General features: G+C 44.4%; 1 protein-coding gene across 5 annotated transcripts in view; it reads right to left on the bottom strand.

Annotated features, from left to right (window-relative positions):
- LOC118231931 (transmembrane protein 131-like) overlaps positions 1–16,432 on the bottom strand; it is a 36,822-nt gene extending 20,390 nt beyond the window's left edge. For 4 of the 5 annotated variants that reach the window (XM_035426316.1, XM_035426321.1, XM_035426317.1 and 1 more), the window contains exons 1-8: positions 16,271–16,432; positions 15,294–15,364; positions 12,497–12,540; positions 5,920–5,988; positions 3,123–3,246; positions 2,135–2,251; positions 1,658–1,762; positions 607–684 (exon numbers count right to left, since the gene is read on the bottom strand). In XM_035426316.1, the coding sequence (XP_035282207.1) occupies positions 607–684; positions 1,658–1,762; positions 2,135–2,251; positions 3,123–3,246; positions 5,920–5,988; positions 12,497–12,540; positions 15,294–15,364; positions 16,271–16,394 (732 nt within the window). In that variant the 5' untranslated portion in view covers positions 16,395–16,432. The remainder of the gene's footprint in view (positions 1–606; positions 685–1,657; positions 1,763–2,134; positions 2,252–3,122; positions 3,247–5,919; positions 5,989–12,496; positions 12,541–15,293; positions 15,365–16,270) is intronic. The other variant, XM_035426318.1, reaches the window with a different exon arrangement.

The following is a 16,432-nucleotide window of genomic DNA, read 5'->3' as shown; positions in this document are numbered from 1 at the left end:
CTAGGGCAGGGATACTCGAGTTAGACTGGGCAGTCCATCAGTACACCCAACTAGAAAAGACCAACAAAAAAAAAGGCTTTTGTCCAAAATAGCACAGACGCATTTGACAAGATGGATGCTTTTAACCAAGGGTGTGTGTGTGTGTGACTGTGTGTGTGGGCAGGGGGGTTGGCACAGGGTTAGCTGGAGTTCACTTGGGTCTTCTAGTTGTAAAGCTGTTCCTAATTGAAACAGGAGTCCAACGCATTATGACTGAGGGCAAAACTAACCGCTCGGAGCTTCTCCAAACAAGACCATATGGTTTCTGACCACTGCACGCTTGACAAGCGTTCATGTGCTGTGATGACAAGAGCCACAGCAGCGTTTTCCACTGAGGTTGTCTGAGGTCAGACATGAGTGTAGCATGGAAACGGCCCATTGCAAATGAAGCACCAAAGCAGTGTCTCTGTTAGACACCGTGAGGATCTCAAACCATGATGCTGCAACAAAAACAATAGTCCTCTTCCACACCTTACAATGCACAATTCTTTTGTGGCATTTAGCATTTAACTGCATTAACATTTTATATTTACGTTCCTGTTGGCTAAACGATGTCCAAACCCGTACCTGAGGATGCCCAAAGCTGGTTTTAGGTAGACTACATTCCAGCTGCAGCCCCAGAATAGTCATGTTCGAGGCCTCGTCCTGAAAAAAGAAAGGAAAAAAAAAAAAAAAACTGTGGATGAGATTTGTGACTGAAAACCTGCACACATAATCTTAAATAAATTGTCTGAATCAATAATCAAATAAAAATATTTAAAAATGTTAATAAAACATTCATCTGTCAAGGACAGAAGATTCACATTTCACAGAAAGGACTGGATTAATGCAGTGCTTTCAGAAATAAACTTGACTCGTATTTGAATGTCAAATCGGTTAGCGTTGCACAACAATATACACTCAATCAGGAACAAGCAAAGACAGAACATCTGAACAGCATTTAAAGAAACTGGAGCTGGACTTATCAGTCTGTACTTGAACAGTGTTCCCAAAACTGAGAAAAGTAAACTGAGATCCACATGCTTTTAAAAGAGAAATGACCTCATCAGAAAAATGTCATGAGAAGTTATCGGCTGGAATCACATTTCTAAAGCTTTGGCAATAAGTAAGTAAGTAACCTCAGGAATTCAGAAGAACAGTGGATGGTTAGACAAGAAAAAAAAAAGTCTCATAGTTCATAAACCAACAGAAGTTAGAATCGTAAGCCCTAATATTTATTTATCAGGTTTTATAGCAGTTTCACAGCTAAATAAACATTCCAACTTGATGCTGACAAATTATGTCAGAAAACCATACAGAACATTTGCCCTAGGTCGCATCTCTGATATAGCTATTTATAGAATTAAAGCCCCACTGTCTTCCTGTAGACAACCTCAGACAAATGACTCATTTATTTTCACTCCTTTGCCTCTGTGAGAGACAGAGAAACCAAGAAAAGAAGAAAATATGAGAAAAGGAAAGGAGGCAGAAAGTAAAAGACGGAGATGCTGTTTGATATCTGGCAGGGGATAGGAGTTATATGTTGGTGGTGGCAATGAGATACTAGGCCACAAAGAGAAAGATCTGTACTGTAGATTACCCTATAGGCCAGGCAAAAAAATAAATAAAACTGGGATACCTGAGTTTGTGTCAGTTTGATACTCTGTATATGAGGAAATATTAGCTGACTGTGTTTTATCTGTAGGTCCTTGTAGGGTCCATGGTGAACCCCAACTCCAAAAACCTGAAAAATAAAACAAAACTGCTGAGTGAAGTTATTTAAAGAGCTTTGTACTCTCATTAAATATTTTTAAAAAATATATATATATAAAATAGGCACTTCGCAGCTGGTATTTTATAGCACAAAAACTCCTTAAAGTACAATAAAGGAGAATATTAATATTGAACAAAATAAAAGGACATGCATACAAATCTAAAAGCAAAAAGTGATTGTTGTACATATTTATCGTTTAAATAAAAATCTTATTTACAGTTATGTAACGAGCATAGTATCCTGGACCAGCATAAATAATTATCTCTGTGAGATACGTCCACCTATTCACCTGGCTTTCTGAGGTGAAGTCAGAACTGATAATGTTGGAAATGCATTACTGACCTGGTATGAGAGAACGCCATGGGATGATGTATTTATAAATAACGTGTTTTCTACGTTTCCCTCTTCGGTGGGAAGGAATATGAGTTTAAACGAGGCCTTTCCCCGAGGTGGGATAACCTGGACCGAGAAGAGAAGCAGTCAGAGAACCAGAAAAAAAAAAAACATCCACCCATCAACCCTCCATTTACAAAGACAAATTCACTCCTAAGCCAACAAGAGACAGCAGTTCCACAGGAACTAATTCTGTTCATATTCAGAAAGAAACACATCTGTGACAGCAGCATGTAGAGCTGAACCAATTTCTTTGCATGATGGCATTGGCTTTGAATTATATGATATGTAATAGGGCACAGTTATGGCATTGTCCTGGACTCCACTGAACTTGGGTAGCTTTTTAGAAAATTTCTAATTTGTCGTTAATACTCTTAAAAACCATGGTGATGTTATCATGTTCTACGGTGGTACATCTAATTTAATGTAATATATAGATAGCCTACATACATAATTATGTGGTAAGCTGTGCGTCAACACTTCAGAAAAAATATGCCGTTTCTCATTTGCATGTGAATATTTTAGGCTTAAAAGCACCACATCCTGTGCTTATTTCCAGCAGTTCATTAAAAGAACCCACGTGGTTATGGTTTTGTGCCGTTTTCATTTTGAAAGTAAACTCAACTGAAACGGAAACTAAATGCTAAACGGCAAATGGAAACCAACTGAAAAAAAAACAGAACGCTTACTCCTCCAAAATAAATTCTGACATTTAAACACTTGGCACATTCTCCCATTCCACCGAAAGTCTCACACGATGTTCTACAATTGGTTAACGTATAAAAAGTGTCATTCGAGTCATTCAAATGACAGGAACCTGCCCGGATGGCTGAGGGCAATCAGAGTGCATCGTGGTTGGGGACTGAACCTGAGACCCTCACAGCCAGCCAAACCCAAAGCACGCAGCGACAGCACCGTGCAGGTACATGGTACTCACCCTTCTGTGAAACGAAGGTATGTGAAAATGCCCGCTGCTCGTGAATATAGACAGCAGCGTGACCGGCTGGTCTTGGCTGGGGTTGTTTATGTATATGGTTTCGGCTCGCGGCAGTCCCAGGGGCCTAAGGACAGAAAAGGCCAGGTCTTTAAGAAGCCGCATCCAAAAAGGGAAAAATATGTGAGCATTCTGTATTATAGCAGAAAACAGAGCAGAGTTTATTAGTAGCGCTCAGTCTTGGTTACGTAGTACGGTTACACAGTAGATGCCCTCAAATACACACAACATAAATGCGTATTTGCTCAGATGCGTATAAACACACAGAACAGTACAGACAAGGTTTTTTTTGCATTTTTACTTCTTCAGACAAAACCACGCTTTCAAGTTCTTTCTTCCACTGGATACGAGGCTTTTATGAACATATCCAAACCTTCCAACAACCCACCCTTCAAGACATCAAGAAGCCTCAAAATTCACTCGGGCAGCATGATGAACATCTGCTAAAAGCTGTAAAAATGGGGCAACGGATACAATGAAAGGGAGGGGGGAAATGTAATCCACATGTACTGTGTGCAGACTGCATTCAAGGACACTGGAACCCTGAGCCCTGAACGCAGAAGCAAAGAGGTAGCAGAGCAGCCCAGTACCTCACAGTGATGTCACTGCACTGACAAAAAGAAGCAACTAACCACACTTCTGGCGATGTGTTAGGCCAATGGCAACTTTGGTTTGCGTTAGACCAGATACCAAAAAAAATATCACTGTTTATTTTAGGGAGCCGTATTCAACAGACTCCATCAAAAAAAAAAGGATATTAACACTCAGCGCAATTCATTACCTGCGTAAACAAGAAGGAGAATATTGGCCTGGGGTGTGGTTGTTTGGTCAGAGGACTTCTAACTGGATGGCTGTGGGTATGACTCACACCTGAGCAGATATAATCTGACCCAAATTGCTTCTGAAGATGTCCGGCTGTGCACATGAACGACACTAAAACGTCACTTTGGATGCACATGAACTACTACTACTAAAAAACCACTACAGTACCCCTTCCCTCACCAGCATTAACAAACCCAAATTTGACTCGGTGTTCCGTATTGCAGAGTAACCCGCTTAATGTACCAGACGGATTTAAGGCTTAGGCTCCAGCCAAACATGGATAATTCACCTTTCAGAGTCGCCATACTCCGGCTGATGAGGGGGAAAAGGAGCTCTGGCCATATTTGGCGAAAACCCCGCATCTGCAACGGGCAGCACTCCGTGGCCCTGGTACGCGGAGAGGCGTTTCTTTGTCCCAGCGCCTCGGGACTTCGTTTGTTATCCTTTCTCAATGGAAATTGTTTTCAGAAGCCGGAGCGTACTGCACGCGCTCAGCGCAAGGAACCCGATCTGTTCCAAACAAAGCTGTCCTCCCTAGGTCAGCGGCCCTGAACTACAACAGACGACGTCCACCTGCGTTTTTCCCCCGCCATCGTAAACACAGCAGAACGGGGGGAAAAAAATCCCATCGCAAATGGGATTGGCTGTCGAACCACATCACTTGTATTTAATCATGCCCACAGAACAGACAAAGTACTGGAATTAAACTGCCTGCCCACATACTGTAAGAACCACACAATCCCATTACACCTTTAGTCTTCTCCTACACACGTCTTTTGAGAACACCTTTTCATTATCTGCTCCCAAACCGCTGTACCATTCAAACCTCTTAAGGTTTTAGCATGACTCATATTTGCTAAGTCACTGAGGATCATTCCTCTAAAATTCCAAGTTATTGTCAGCTTTACGCCTAGTCTTGTTTGATGCAGACCGCGACAACATATATCCCTCCTCCAGGAATGATGAAGCTTGTTAAAATATTGTCGATCCTACAGTAATTATATAGTGAGCCCCATTATGTTTAGGGCAACTGGGAGATATTTCCTTCTTGATTTGGCTCTGTGATCCACAATCTTAGATTTGTAATCAAACAATTCACATGTGGTTAAAGTGCACATTCTCAGCTTTTATCATAGGGTATTTTTATATAGTCAGTATCTGTGGCAGCCATACATGCCCCAGCCAAAATACCCCCACCACCATGTTTCACAGATGAAGGCGTGAGGAAGGTGCTTTGGATCTGCGGTGGTTTCTTTTGGCCTCCATGCTTTGCACTTGCCATCACTCTGACACAAGTTAATCTTGGTCTCATAGGTCCACAATACCTTTTCCATAACTCTGCAGGCACTTTTAATATTTCATAGCAAAATGTAACCTGGCCATCCTGTTTTTACACCTAACTAGTGGTTTGCATCTTGCAGTGTAGCCTCTGCATTTCTGTTTGTGAAGTCCAGAGCCGATTGGGCATTATCCTGTGGAGCTGCAGGTCGGTTGGCACTTGCATGGACCAGATTGGACACTGAACTGTGGGGCCTTGGACTGGAAAAGCGTCTTAACAGAAAGAGTAGTTTTGAAGAGCAGTTTTTTTTGGAATTCTGAAGTCAGTGTTCTAGAACACCAATGCTTTCAAATTACCAGTAGTGATTGTTACATCAGCATTACAATGTTAAGTTAAGAACAGTTTAATCACGTTTCTGATGTTAAGCAGAAACCCCTATTTGTTCGTTTAAAAGGTAATTATAATTTCTTAAGGGAATATATTATTCCAGACTGTGCTGTTACTGAGATTGGCATGGTGAATGGTTGAGGGGAAAAGCGGAGCTGCATTTACTGGATGACAACCGGTAATGAAATCATCATGGTCATTGTTAGCGGTAATGACAGCTGGAACAAAGAGGACATCGTAGGCTGCACTCACTGCGTCCCGAACTCCAGAACGGACGGCTGAAAGCGAAGGGCCCTCCCACTCTCCTGCACATAGAAGGAGCTGAGAAAGAGGAGGGAAGACAATTACCGTCGCGCTTCACACGCAGAACTTCAACTCAAAACTCAAGAGTTCCCCCCAATGGCTTAGCGCTAATGCGCCTTATGTTGTTTAGCAAATAATTACCGCCAGTTAGCCACAGTTGACATTTTCAAAATAAAAGAAAAACTATTTTACATTTCACATTTTATTTCATTTTTTGTCCTGTTGTACCAAAAAAGTCCCGAAACCCACAAGTCAAAACCGAGGAATTGTTTTTTCACAGCCATTGTTTTTGCACAGCCAATATTTTTGCGTACCATCACACCCTAGTGGTTGTTGACAAAGAGAAACAGAAGGACAGGAAAGCCAGCGCTTGCCTGGACAATCTCGGAAGGCTAGGCCGGGCCTACTTATTGTGAATGGACCTTTTGTGTGCGCACACTGCACGTCCAGTGACTCGCTATTGCCGATGAAACGGCAGGCCAGGGCGAGCGTTAAAGGCAGTCGCGTCTGCCTCTCTCTCTCTGCGGGCTACCCAAGGCGCGGCACGACCGCCGTTGGCTCTCCGGCCCCGAGGTCGGTCCACGGTGCCAGCCGCGCTGCCTTGGCCACTGCCGCGGCGGTGCCTCAGCTGGCCGCGCCCGGGCCCCGCCCACCTATCTCCAGACAGGCCGGGCCCAGATTATACACCCCGACGGGAGAGCGGCGGATGCCCAGTGGCGGATGGCCAGCGGCGGCGGGGGAGGGCGTGGCCCCTTTGTGCCCGTTGCCTTCGCGGGCCTGGAGCCGGCGACGAAGAGCACCGGCCCAAGGCGCGCCACGAGCCGCTCCTTTGCACGGCAACCGCCAAAGTGGCGGCAAATTACCGGTACGAGACTGACTGGCCGCCACAGGAAGGGAGGTACGAAAAATACCGGAGCGGGCGGTGCTGGGATCACGTTCTAGGTCAATGTTTCCTTCTTCGGCGCTATTATTTGCCGTGAAGGAGACGGCAAATGGGGGGGGTTGGCTCAGCTGGGGCTTGACATCGTATGCTGAATCAGAATGCCTCCACGAAAGCCATTAATCACACGCAAGTCATCAGGCCCCACTGGTCCAATCACAGACACGAGTGGGACATTTGCATACACAGAGCACTTTCCAGATTGCCCCTACAATTTCTGCGATGACGTCACTCCCCGTTATGTAAATAAGGCTTTCTGGCACTTTCCATGAGTAATATGATATGGGCCTGCAGGCGAGTTCGATGTTTTTATACAGCGTTTTCACTCAAAGCACAGAAACTTTAAATTTTTCACAAACCTGCATTGTGCAGGCAGAGGAAGGAACAGTCCTAATCAACACAACTGGGCTAACTAAAGAGGACACGTGTAAATGGACACATCAATGAGCTCTCATAAGGCCTACCAAAAGATCATCCAAAACTGTCATTAATTTGCTCGGAATTCATCTGTACTACGCAGTTTGCTTTGCCGCGCTTCGCCAAGCAGACTCGGTGGCTTGAGGCGGTCGAGCCAACGGATCGGCAAACATCTCCATCGATCCAAAACAAAGACGCTTCGCGCCAAAAACCTCTGCGGTGATGCAATAGCTGAGAGAAGATGAAACGCTCGCACATGTTGCCTGCCATTTCCCATAACAGCATGGGAATGCTCTCGCTGCCACAAAAATTAGCAAGGCACTCTGCAGGCAGCGTTTTTCCTCCGAAAACCTAGGCCTGCTCCAGACATTCACCACGACACCAAACCATGCAAATAACACACAAAGGCAAATAGCACAATTAGATTACACAGCAATATTACAACCGGCTAGCAACTGGCTAGCATACATTTTGGCCAACATGCATTAACAAAAGAGAAGGAAATAAGTACAGCAGTTAACTCAGGGATGCCAATATAAACACAGTAAAGAGGAATCTAATGTCATTGATGTAAAACGTGAAATCCAAATGCAAGATCTTGTCTAGTCACATATGCCTGAACATCATAAAAAGGTGATCGTGCCGTCTGGGTAGTGTAGAGGTATAATAACTCGCCTACCACTGCATTGACCCGGGTTCAATCCCCGGCAGCAGTACTTCCGGCTTGTGTCAGACGTTCCTACGAACACAATTGGCAGTGCTCGCGGGTGGGAAGCCGGTGAGGAAATGAATCCTGATTGTTGCATTAGCGACTCCTACTGGTTGGCCGGGGCGCCTGTTCAGCAGGGAGGGGATCTGGGGGAGACTCCACATGTATCGGAGGAGGCATGTGGTAGTCTACACCCTCCCCAGACCGACAGAGGATAGCGCATTGACCAGGACTGTGATAAACACGGGGAAATGGTATAACGACTAAATTGGGGAGAAAATGGGAGAAAATAGCAAAAAAAATTATTAAATAAATAAAAATAAATAAATAAGTACATACATAAATAAAAAGGTGACCGCTGGGATTATTCAGATTGCTTAATGTTGGCTTTACCACAACTTCTGTCGCAGGCTTAGCTCACGTAACGCAACAGCCAACGTGTGGGAAACATTTTCCAAGTCAAATGTAAGCTGGGCACAGTTGGAAGGGAACTCCCACTTGCACCATGAATGCAAAGCTATCCCAGCAGTTCACACTGACTGAACGCTTTTACTTCCAGCTCTGGGAGACTGTATAAAACAGGTAGCTAGCTAAAGCTAATCTGAATACCACTAGGGCTATGCACCAGATTTGCATTCCCTATCTGGCCCAATCCAGTTTCTTATATCATATGTTCTCCGGTGATGTAGAACAACACAAGGCAGGAATGCCTTAGAACAGCCTGCGGGTAAAAGAAGTTGGTCATAACAAAAGTTGAGTGCGTGTTTACTTTTGGTCTTTCAAAACTAGAAATATGTATGGAATGGCACAGTAAGATAGGGCAAACAGACTGCAACCAAACAAAACTGAACTGCCCTCCCCCTGGAAAAAACCTTTTGCCGCAATAGTGGCGCAACTTAGGGGAAATTCAACCTCCAGACGGCCGAGTTGCCGACGCAAGAACCTGGCTTTAGGACACGACTGTAAAAGCAGCGCAGTTGTGATCGGGGATTCGTGCGTGCGGATTCACGAACGAGCGTCAGTGGAGCACTGGAGATGCAGAGATACATAAAGAGCGGGCACGATTCGCGCTTGTGGCTAGGCATTTCCCCGCGCTGTCCCGCTTGAGTGAAAAGCAAAGCTCTCTCTGTTCCTGGCGATCAGAACAACAGAGCGCGGAGGGAGGGGCGCAGCAATGGGGAGGGGAGGGGAGGGCGGCTGGAATTAGGATGATTCGAAGCGCCCTGACGGAAAGGAGTCCTCCAAAAAACTGCTGGAGTTGTGCAGGGACAGGGTGGCCTGGGGTTGTGGGGCCCAGTGCGAGATCTTTCCGTAGGGCCCAAAAAATCCCTGGTGGAGGCCCTGTACGGAGCTGCCTTTTGAGGCCTTGATGTCGATGGTTGTGAGGCTGAGGTGGAACAGGGCCACGGGAGGAGATAGCCTCAAGCTCACCAAGCACTGGAATCCCATGGATTCAGCAGGCACGAGAAAACGCGTACGGTTAAGTGCAAAAGTTCTGCCACAGTGGCACAATTGTTTGTTGTTTTATTCTCAAGTATAGCTAATTTGTCCCATTACTTTCACTCCCCCCAAAATGGCGGGATTCCAATATGGGTAGAAACACCCTCAAATAAAAGCTGACAGTCTGTACTTTAACCTCATATTCACTTTTTTTTTTTTTTTTTTTTTTTAATCCTGTGTGCTGGAATACAGAGCCAAAACAACAAAAACGGTGTCACTCCCCCAATACTTCTACATTTAACTGTATAAGTGGACACAGCCATTGGACTTGAAATGTCCCTTGGTGTTTGATCATGATTTCAGTTTAAGGCTGTGATCCGGGAGCTTCCAGAAATTCTATCCGCCATTCATAACGCCAACAGGTCAATGGGGTTGCCCAAATAAAACGCTATGTGCAGTATGTTTTAGTATTTTCCCAAGCCTTTTTTTTCCCCCACCCATAAGCCAAGTGGTCTGGCACCTTCTTGGTCGACCTTTGAATATTTCCATTTGGACTGTATTGAATGAGTGCCCCGGAATAAAACACGCATGCAGCAGTTTAACGCGAGGGCCAGGTGCATATTGAGCAGCAGCATTCCTGATTTATGGAGTGGCAAGCCGCCGGTGTGGCTCAACGGCACGAGAAACGCTGCCGTCCTCTTTTTCGCGCGGCGCTTCCTAAACGCACGTTTTCCGGAACATTCTCAACTTCGCGGCTCGTGAAAAAGAACAGCCTCTCCCCTTCTTGCGCTCAAATATCACACAAGTCTTTCTTCTAGTGCCTTCTATTTTCCCGAAACTCTTAACTCCGAAGTGCCGTGCCACTTTGTACCGTTAAAATGAGCTGGTTGGATACTGGAGGTGATTAGTCCCGGTTGGGGGGGGGGGGTGGGGGGGGGGGGGGGCGGTGTTGCGCGCGTCTCAACTTGCACTGATAGTTCTGACTCAGCCACCACATTAGAAATTCATCCCACCAGCTTGCAGCGGTGAAAGCAAATCCTTCCTTCTCCCCTGGCTTTCACAGGCCCACATCTTGTCCCAGTGTGCTTTTGCCAGATTAACCCATTGAATTTTTTTAATTTTAAAAAAATGTTTTTTCTAAATTCAAAGCCAGTGTTCTAGAACTCTACTGCTTTTCATCACCAGTGATTGTGACATCAGCAAAAGAATGTTCAGTTAAGAACATTCTAATCAAATATTAGCGATATTACACCTTATAGGGTTAAGTCCTGGGTGTTCTCCCACACCTACATGGGCACATCTTTGGCCAAAGTCATCCACAATAAAAGGCCTGCCAGAGGCATGTGGTACACCTGTACTCGAAGCATGCCATCTGCTAAACACCTGGGGGGCTCTGGCCAGTGGAGACAAGCTTATCACTCATCTCAATCTTAATATCATCAAGGCAACGAGCTCTGAATCTGTCCATTAAAGCTACAGCAGTATGCTACTGCGTTCTGGATTGTTCCGAGGAACAGAAACGTTGCTCGACAGCTACGCAGGAATAACAATGAACTGTCATGGGATTACACCCACAACATTAGACAGTGCTGTAATTTGAATGACTGTCAAATAGTGGTGCTACGTGCTTGCATGCACTCAACCACAGAATGATATAATAAATAAGCATTTAAACATGGCCAAAGCGGCAGACTGAAACTCGTTTTGCTACCTCGCTAGCCAGTTGTATTTAGCCACATTATGCGCCTGCAGGCAAAGTATGGAAATGGAACTAAAGCATGGGAAAGGCACCTTAAAAAAAGACCATTTTGTTTCTGTTAAACGTGTATGAATGTGGCTTCAGTGGTGCCGTTGTAAAATTTACATCTCATGCTGTATTGCGGTTCGCTCCAACGTCACCTGCACATCAAAGAAAACCAACTCATTAAAGATGGTGAAACCTTGCGACAAGATAAACGCTTTCAAAGATTCCTGTAGAGGCCTTTCGACCGATCGTACGCACAATATCGTCCTTATAGCCTCACAGCCGGTCCTACTGAATCACGATTTGTTTATCTCCAGCCGTCGACAGGCACATTCACCTCATCTTAGGGCCTGTCCCAGCCCTGCAGTCCGCCGATAACCTCCTCCCGTGAGGAGGGCGTAGGAGGCTCCGCTCCTCTCTCCGCGAGATCTGAACTACCTCACAGCCCGAGCCCGTTCGGCGCTGCGCTTCTGCTGGGGCGAGATAAGCGTCCGGCAGCGTTCTTTGCCCCGACGCAACCCCGCCGCGCTCCGCCGCGCCGGCTCGCGGGCTGAGGGCGGCCTCCCGGACGAACCCGGAACGTTCTGTTACACCGCAGTTCCGGCCCGCCTCATTCGGGCCCTTCCGATGTTCAGAGGGCCACGTGTAAAGGGCAGACTCAGCTGCTGCACAGCTGGGATCAAGAGCGGGAAACACTGAAGTTGCACCAATGCTTCCTCAGACCACCGGGTGCAATGCCAAACCACTAGGAGAAAGACCGGTGCAACGTGCATATTATTCATTATGCACATAAAGGAAGAACGCTGTATCATAATTAAGCATCATAATTGCCAACATTGTGACGTTTAACACACTGGACAGTTCCCATGTGCCAAATGAGAAAAATCAGAAGCGCACGTAATAGCAGTCTATCGAGTGCATAAGAAGTATTTGTACGCAGCTATGAGGCGTGTAACCCCAGCATAAGCGAGTGTTCATGTTCGCCGGTAGGTAGTCGCACATCACCAAAAAAAAAAAAAAAATCAGAAAAAAAAGTCTGTAAAAGACCGACCAACAATTACCATTCTGAAAGAATGTGCAAATTTTCAGTACAGTAAACACCACGCCCCGAAGAAGTCTCAAGGGTCTACACATTTTCTGAGTTGTCCTAAACTTAGCAGGCAGGAATGCAAGGCTGTGCAATGAACGAGTCCTCGGCGAGTGACGTCAAAAGCAAAAAAATTTTTTACGTCGTTCGACTCTCCCGTTTTTCGACTTTCGGCGAGTGACGGCTTACCTCCCTTCTTGCGAAAAGCCTTCTCTGTGCCGCTCTTCTTCAGACTGAGAAAAACAAGACCGAACGGCACATTAGGTTCAGCAGGAGGATAACGGTCTTGGTTCGCTAATATTACAATACATTATTTATTTGCCCGGCGGTTAGAATGCAGACCGCCAAAGCTTTGCGTTACGCATCTTATTTGCTTACACAGCTGGATACGTTACTGAAGCAATCTGGGATAATTGCGTTGATCAGAGGCACTGCGGCACTGTTCTGCCCGGAATCACATTCCTGAAATTCTATGAATGCGTGCACAATGTTGTTTACTTGAACAATGCTCGCTTAAGTACTTGGAGACACCTGTTAAATACTATATGTGCCACCGTTCTAGTTTTTTTGTGTTCATACACAGCTTTTTAATAAAGGAGCGCATGCTGACGTAGGACTACACAGGCGTTTTTTTTTAAACTGTGGTATCAAGTTAGGTATCAAGAATCTTGGAATTTCACTGCTACTGGTATCGACTAATAAAATGATGGCATTGTGACATTGCTAGATTTGACTGTCCAGCTCAGTTTGCTTATCGCTATTGTGTGATGCCACCTGCTAACACCTGAATCATACACACAGGCCATAGTGAGAGACTGAACTGCTTGATGTGAGGGGGCATCAGTAAAACTGTGGATCACATCTACATCTCACAGTGGAAACTTGTTCCTCAAAGTGTGTACGTGTGTGTGTGGGGGGGGTGTGTCTGTAGGGAAGGATTCTCTTCTCTGTTAAAGGGACTAAAAACCTGGATCACCTGCTTTGATGAATCACCTCGACTTTTCAACAAAGTGTATAACATATAGGCCACACACAGACCTTCTCGGAAGATCCCGCCCCCCCCCAGTGCAAGAACCATTCGGAAGCAACAGATAAACCCAACAGGATGAGGGTAGCATTCTAACTAGCAAATAGATAGCATTATCTAGCCACCAGGTCACAAGCTTGCTGGCTCTGGTGACGAAAGGGCAGACTAGTTCATCTACAGGCCCTATGGGCACCACCCACACAAATGAGCTTGCTCTCTGACTGAACTGACTCTCCATGATTGGATCAACCTCATCCTCCTGTACGAAGATCCACATTACAAACCCCGCATCTGGAAGCAAGGTTTCAGTTTGTTTCATCTTTATAAATAAAGCATGGTATGCACACCTGTATGGGTGGGGTGGGGGAGGTACCACCTTTTGTGCAGGAAACTACTTTTACAGAACCTTTCTTGCCAAGGTTGAAATGTTTAAACCGATTGTTTGGTTCATAGCTTACTACCTCTCAACCCCACATGTGAATTTGTCTTTCTAATAGGTAATCTTCACAGATAAAGCTATGGCCTAGTTCTGGTCATTCTCCCATTCAAAAACATTGCTATGCTGATTGATGGAAGACCATTTAAAATCATACTTTTCTTTCTTGTTTATTAAAAATCAATCATGTGATCCCCCATTATCTGTGCACAGATAGTCTGCTTTCCTGTTCCAGTGAAAGGACAGGTTTAATATGGAACGATCCCTCTGCCAATCTCTACAACACACACACACACACACACACCGCCAACAGCAGGAATCCCAAACTGAGAACCTGCCAGTCAGGTAGAGCGCAGAACGAGACAGGGGGCAGTACAGGGTCCGCTAAAACTGCTGCATATGTTCAAGTGAGAACTGTTCATTTACAGGCCGCAACAAATATTCAAATTGGATCTTTGTTCTGGTCTCAGCCTTTCATTATTAAAATCATATGCAAAATATATACCCTGCAATGTTCAGGGAAAAAAAAATCAAAAATAGGTTTTCATTTTCATAATTGGGCTTCGAAGAGAGAGATTATATCCCCGTACTTCAAGGGTTTTCAAACTTGATCCGGGGGACCCACTGACTGCGTATTCTGATTTCTTGTTCTACCCACAATGGCAACTTCTGTATTGTAAAGAGCTATTAAATGAGCGTATTCATAGACTTAATATCTATTAAAGTAATGAGCAAAACCTAGTTCCACTGTGCAGGAAAAAGTGAAAGTCAAAAAAATTATTCTGAAATAAAAATTACTTGATCTAAAGGATCACAACATGCCTACAATTTTTGAAGTTAATTTCTGAGGAAACAATCTTTAACTTACTTAAATTATGATTAATTATGTTTATATGTTTGTATTTTATTGCATGAATGCTTGTATCAGCGATTGTGGATCATTTTTAGATGCAACTAACAACACACACCTGACAGTTAAACCGACACAAAAATATGCAAATTTACGATGTGAAAACGTCTTTGGTTAAAACGTCTATTGCGTGTATCTGGAAGATCAATTCATCCAACAAGCTGCATACATTCCTTCAGTACAAATAAAATATCTGGTATTCTCACAAAAACATCACACATAAAATGGAAAGCAAACCGATAGTTTAAATAAGACATGTCACAGCAAAGGCTCAGCTGGTGCTAAATACAACTCTTACGCAATCAGAAGGCGGCTCAACAACACGAACGTTTTCATACGACATAGGTAAGTTGACGACCTACAAACTGGATACCGTAGCCATCACGCCCTAACAATCCCCTTGGTGAGTAAAATATTCAAATACCAGGAAAATGAAATACACTATGTGCATTGAAATTCCAAAAAAATTGTAGTCACCCCAAACTTCATGATGAGGTGACAGTTATTGACTAGATGGTTACCACGGATAAACTGGAGTTGGTCAGCAATGAATATAGCTATAGTTATTCATTAATATACACGTAGTTACTGATTTTAGATAACGTTATCATACCTGAGTGGGGAAAATGACGTCAGCTTCTTCAGCCTGCCAAACCTCCACCACGCTGGACATCTGAGCTAGAGCTTCGTTAACAACACAAGAAACAAGAGAAGGTCGCTTGGGTTAGGTCATAAAGTGCAGCAGATGGATAGTAAACACAGCTACCTAAGTAACGTCAAGTTAACGACAAACGGAACTTGATTAAAGAGCGACAGGAGCTAACAAATGCCAACTACTTTCATATAAAGAACCAGGCAGCAAGCTAGCATGCTAGCTACATTACTTTCAAATGTGTCTGTGTTCAAAATTGATAATATTAGCAAGCCAGCTAAGTCCAAACAAATTAAATTTAGCAAGATATTGTCAGGTTTATCATGTTACTAATCGAACTTTGTAAGTTAGCAAGCTAACTGCTGCACCCTTCACATGCTGAAGCTAGCTAACTAACCTGCCTCGTATGACAACAGTGCCTGTTTTTTGGTAAATAAATAGTGAGCCAACAACTAGCTGACCAAATCTCAGCTGAAATAGAGCTGAATCGACATGCATTGGCTACGTAACTGAAAAGGTTTCTCACATTTAGGGAGCAATTAAAAAAATAACGTTAACATTAGACCGATGTGCAAATAAGTAGCTACGATAGTTCTTTAGGAAGGTTAAATGGACCTGACCGTACTTCAGCTAACGTTAGCTAGCCAGCACATCAAAGTGACCTGACTGACAAGTAGCTAGCTATTTAGAAATATATATATATATTTAAAATAACACAGTTAGCTAGACAACTACATGGATACTTTTCCTGGCAGCTATTAGCTAGTTTGTTAGCAACAAGCTAATATAAATATTCCAAGACTGCAGTTAGCTACCTAGCTACGTCAACGTTCCAATAATCGCGGCTACGACTTGTCTTCACTTCAGCCTGTCAGGCAAAACATTACAATATTTAGCTAGCAACACAGTTGCTTTCCCGCATATGTGTTCCTACTAACCTTGTGACTGTGCCCTTCCTTGACGGACGCAGGGCAAAAGAAGGTGCAAAATTCCAAATAGAAGATTTATCCATGTTTTCCTGTGGCGGTGGCTGCCTTGTTGGGTGTCCCTCAGCCCCGCCATGCTGCTCTGCTCCGCTTGCTTGTTATGCTGTGCGATCT

This window comes from Anguilla anguilla, chromosome 7 (assembly GCF_013347855.1).
Source record: "Anguilla anguilla isolate fAngAng1 chromosome 7, fAngAng1.pri, whole genome shotgun sequence".
Taxonomy (NCBI): Eukaryota; Metazoa; Chordata; class Actinopteri; order Anguilliformes; family Anguillidae; genus Anguilla; species Anguilla anguilla.
Note: the sequence above shows the minus strand (reverse complement) of the source record. Positions and strands in the feature narration are given on the sequence as shown.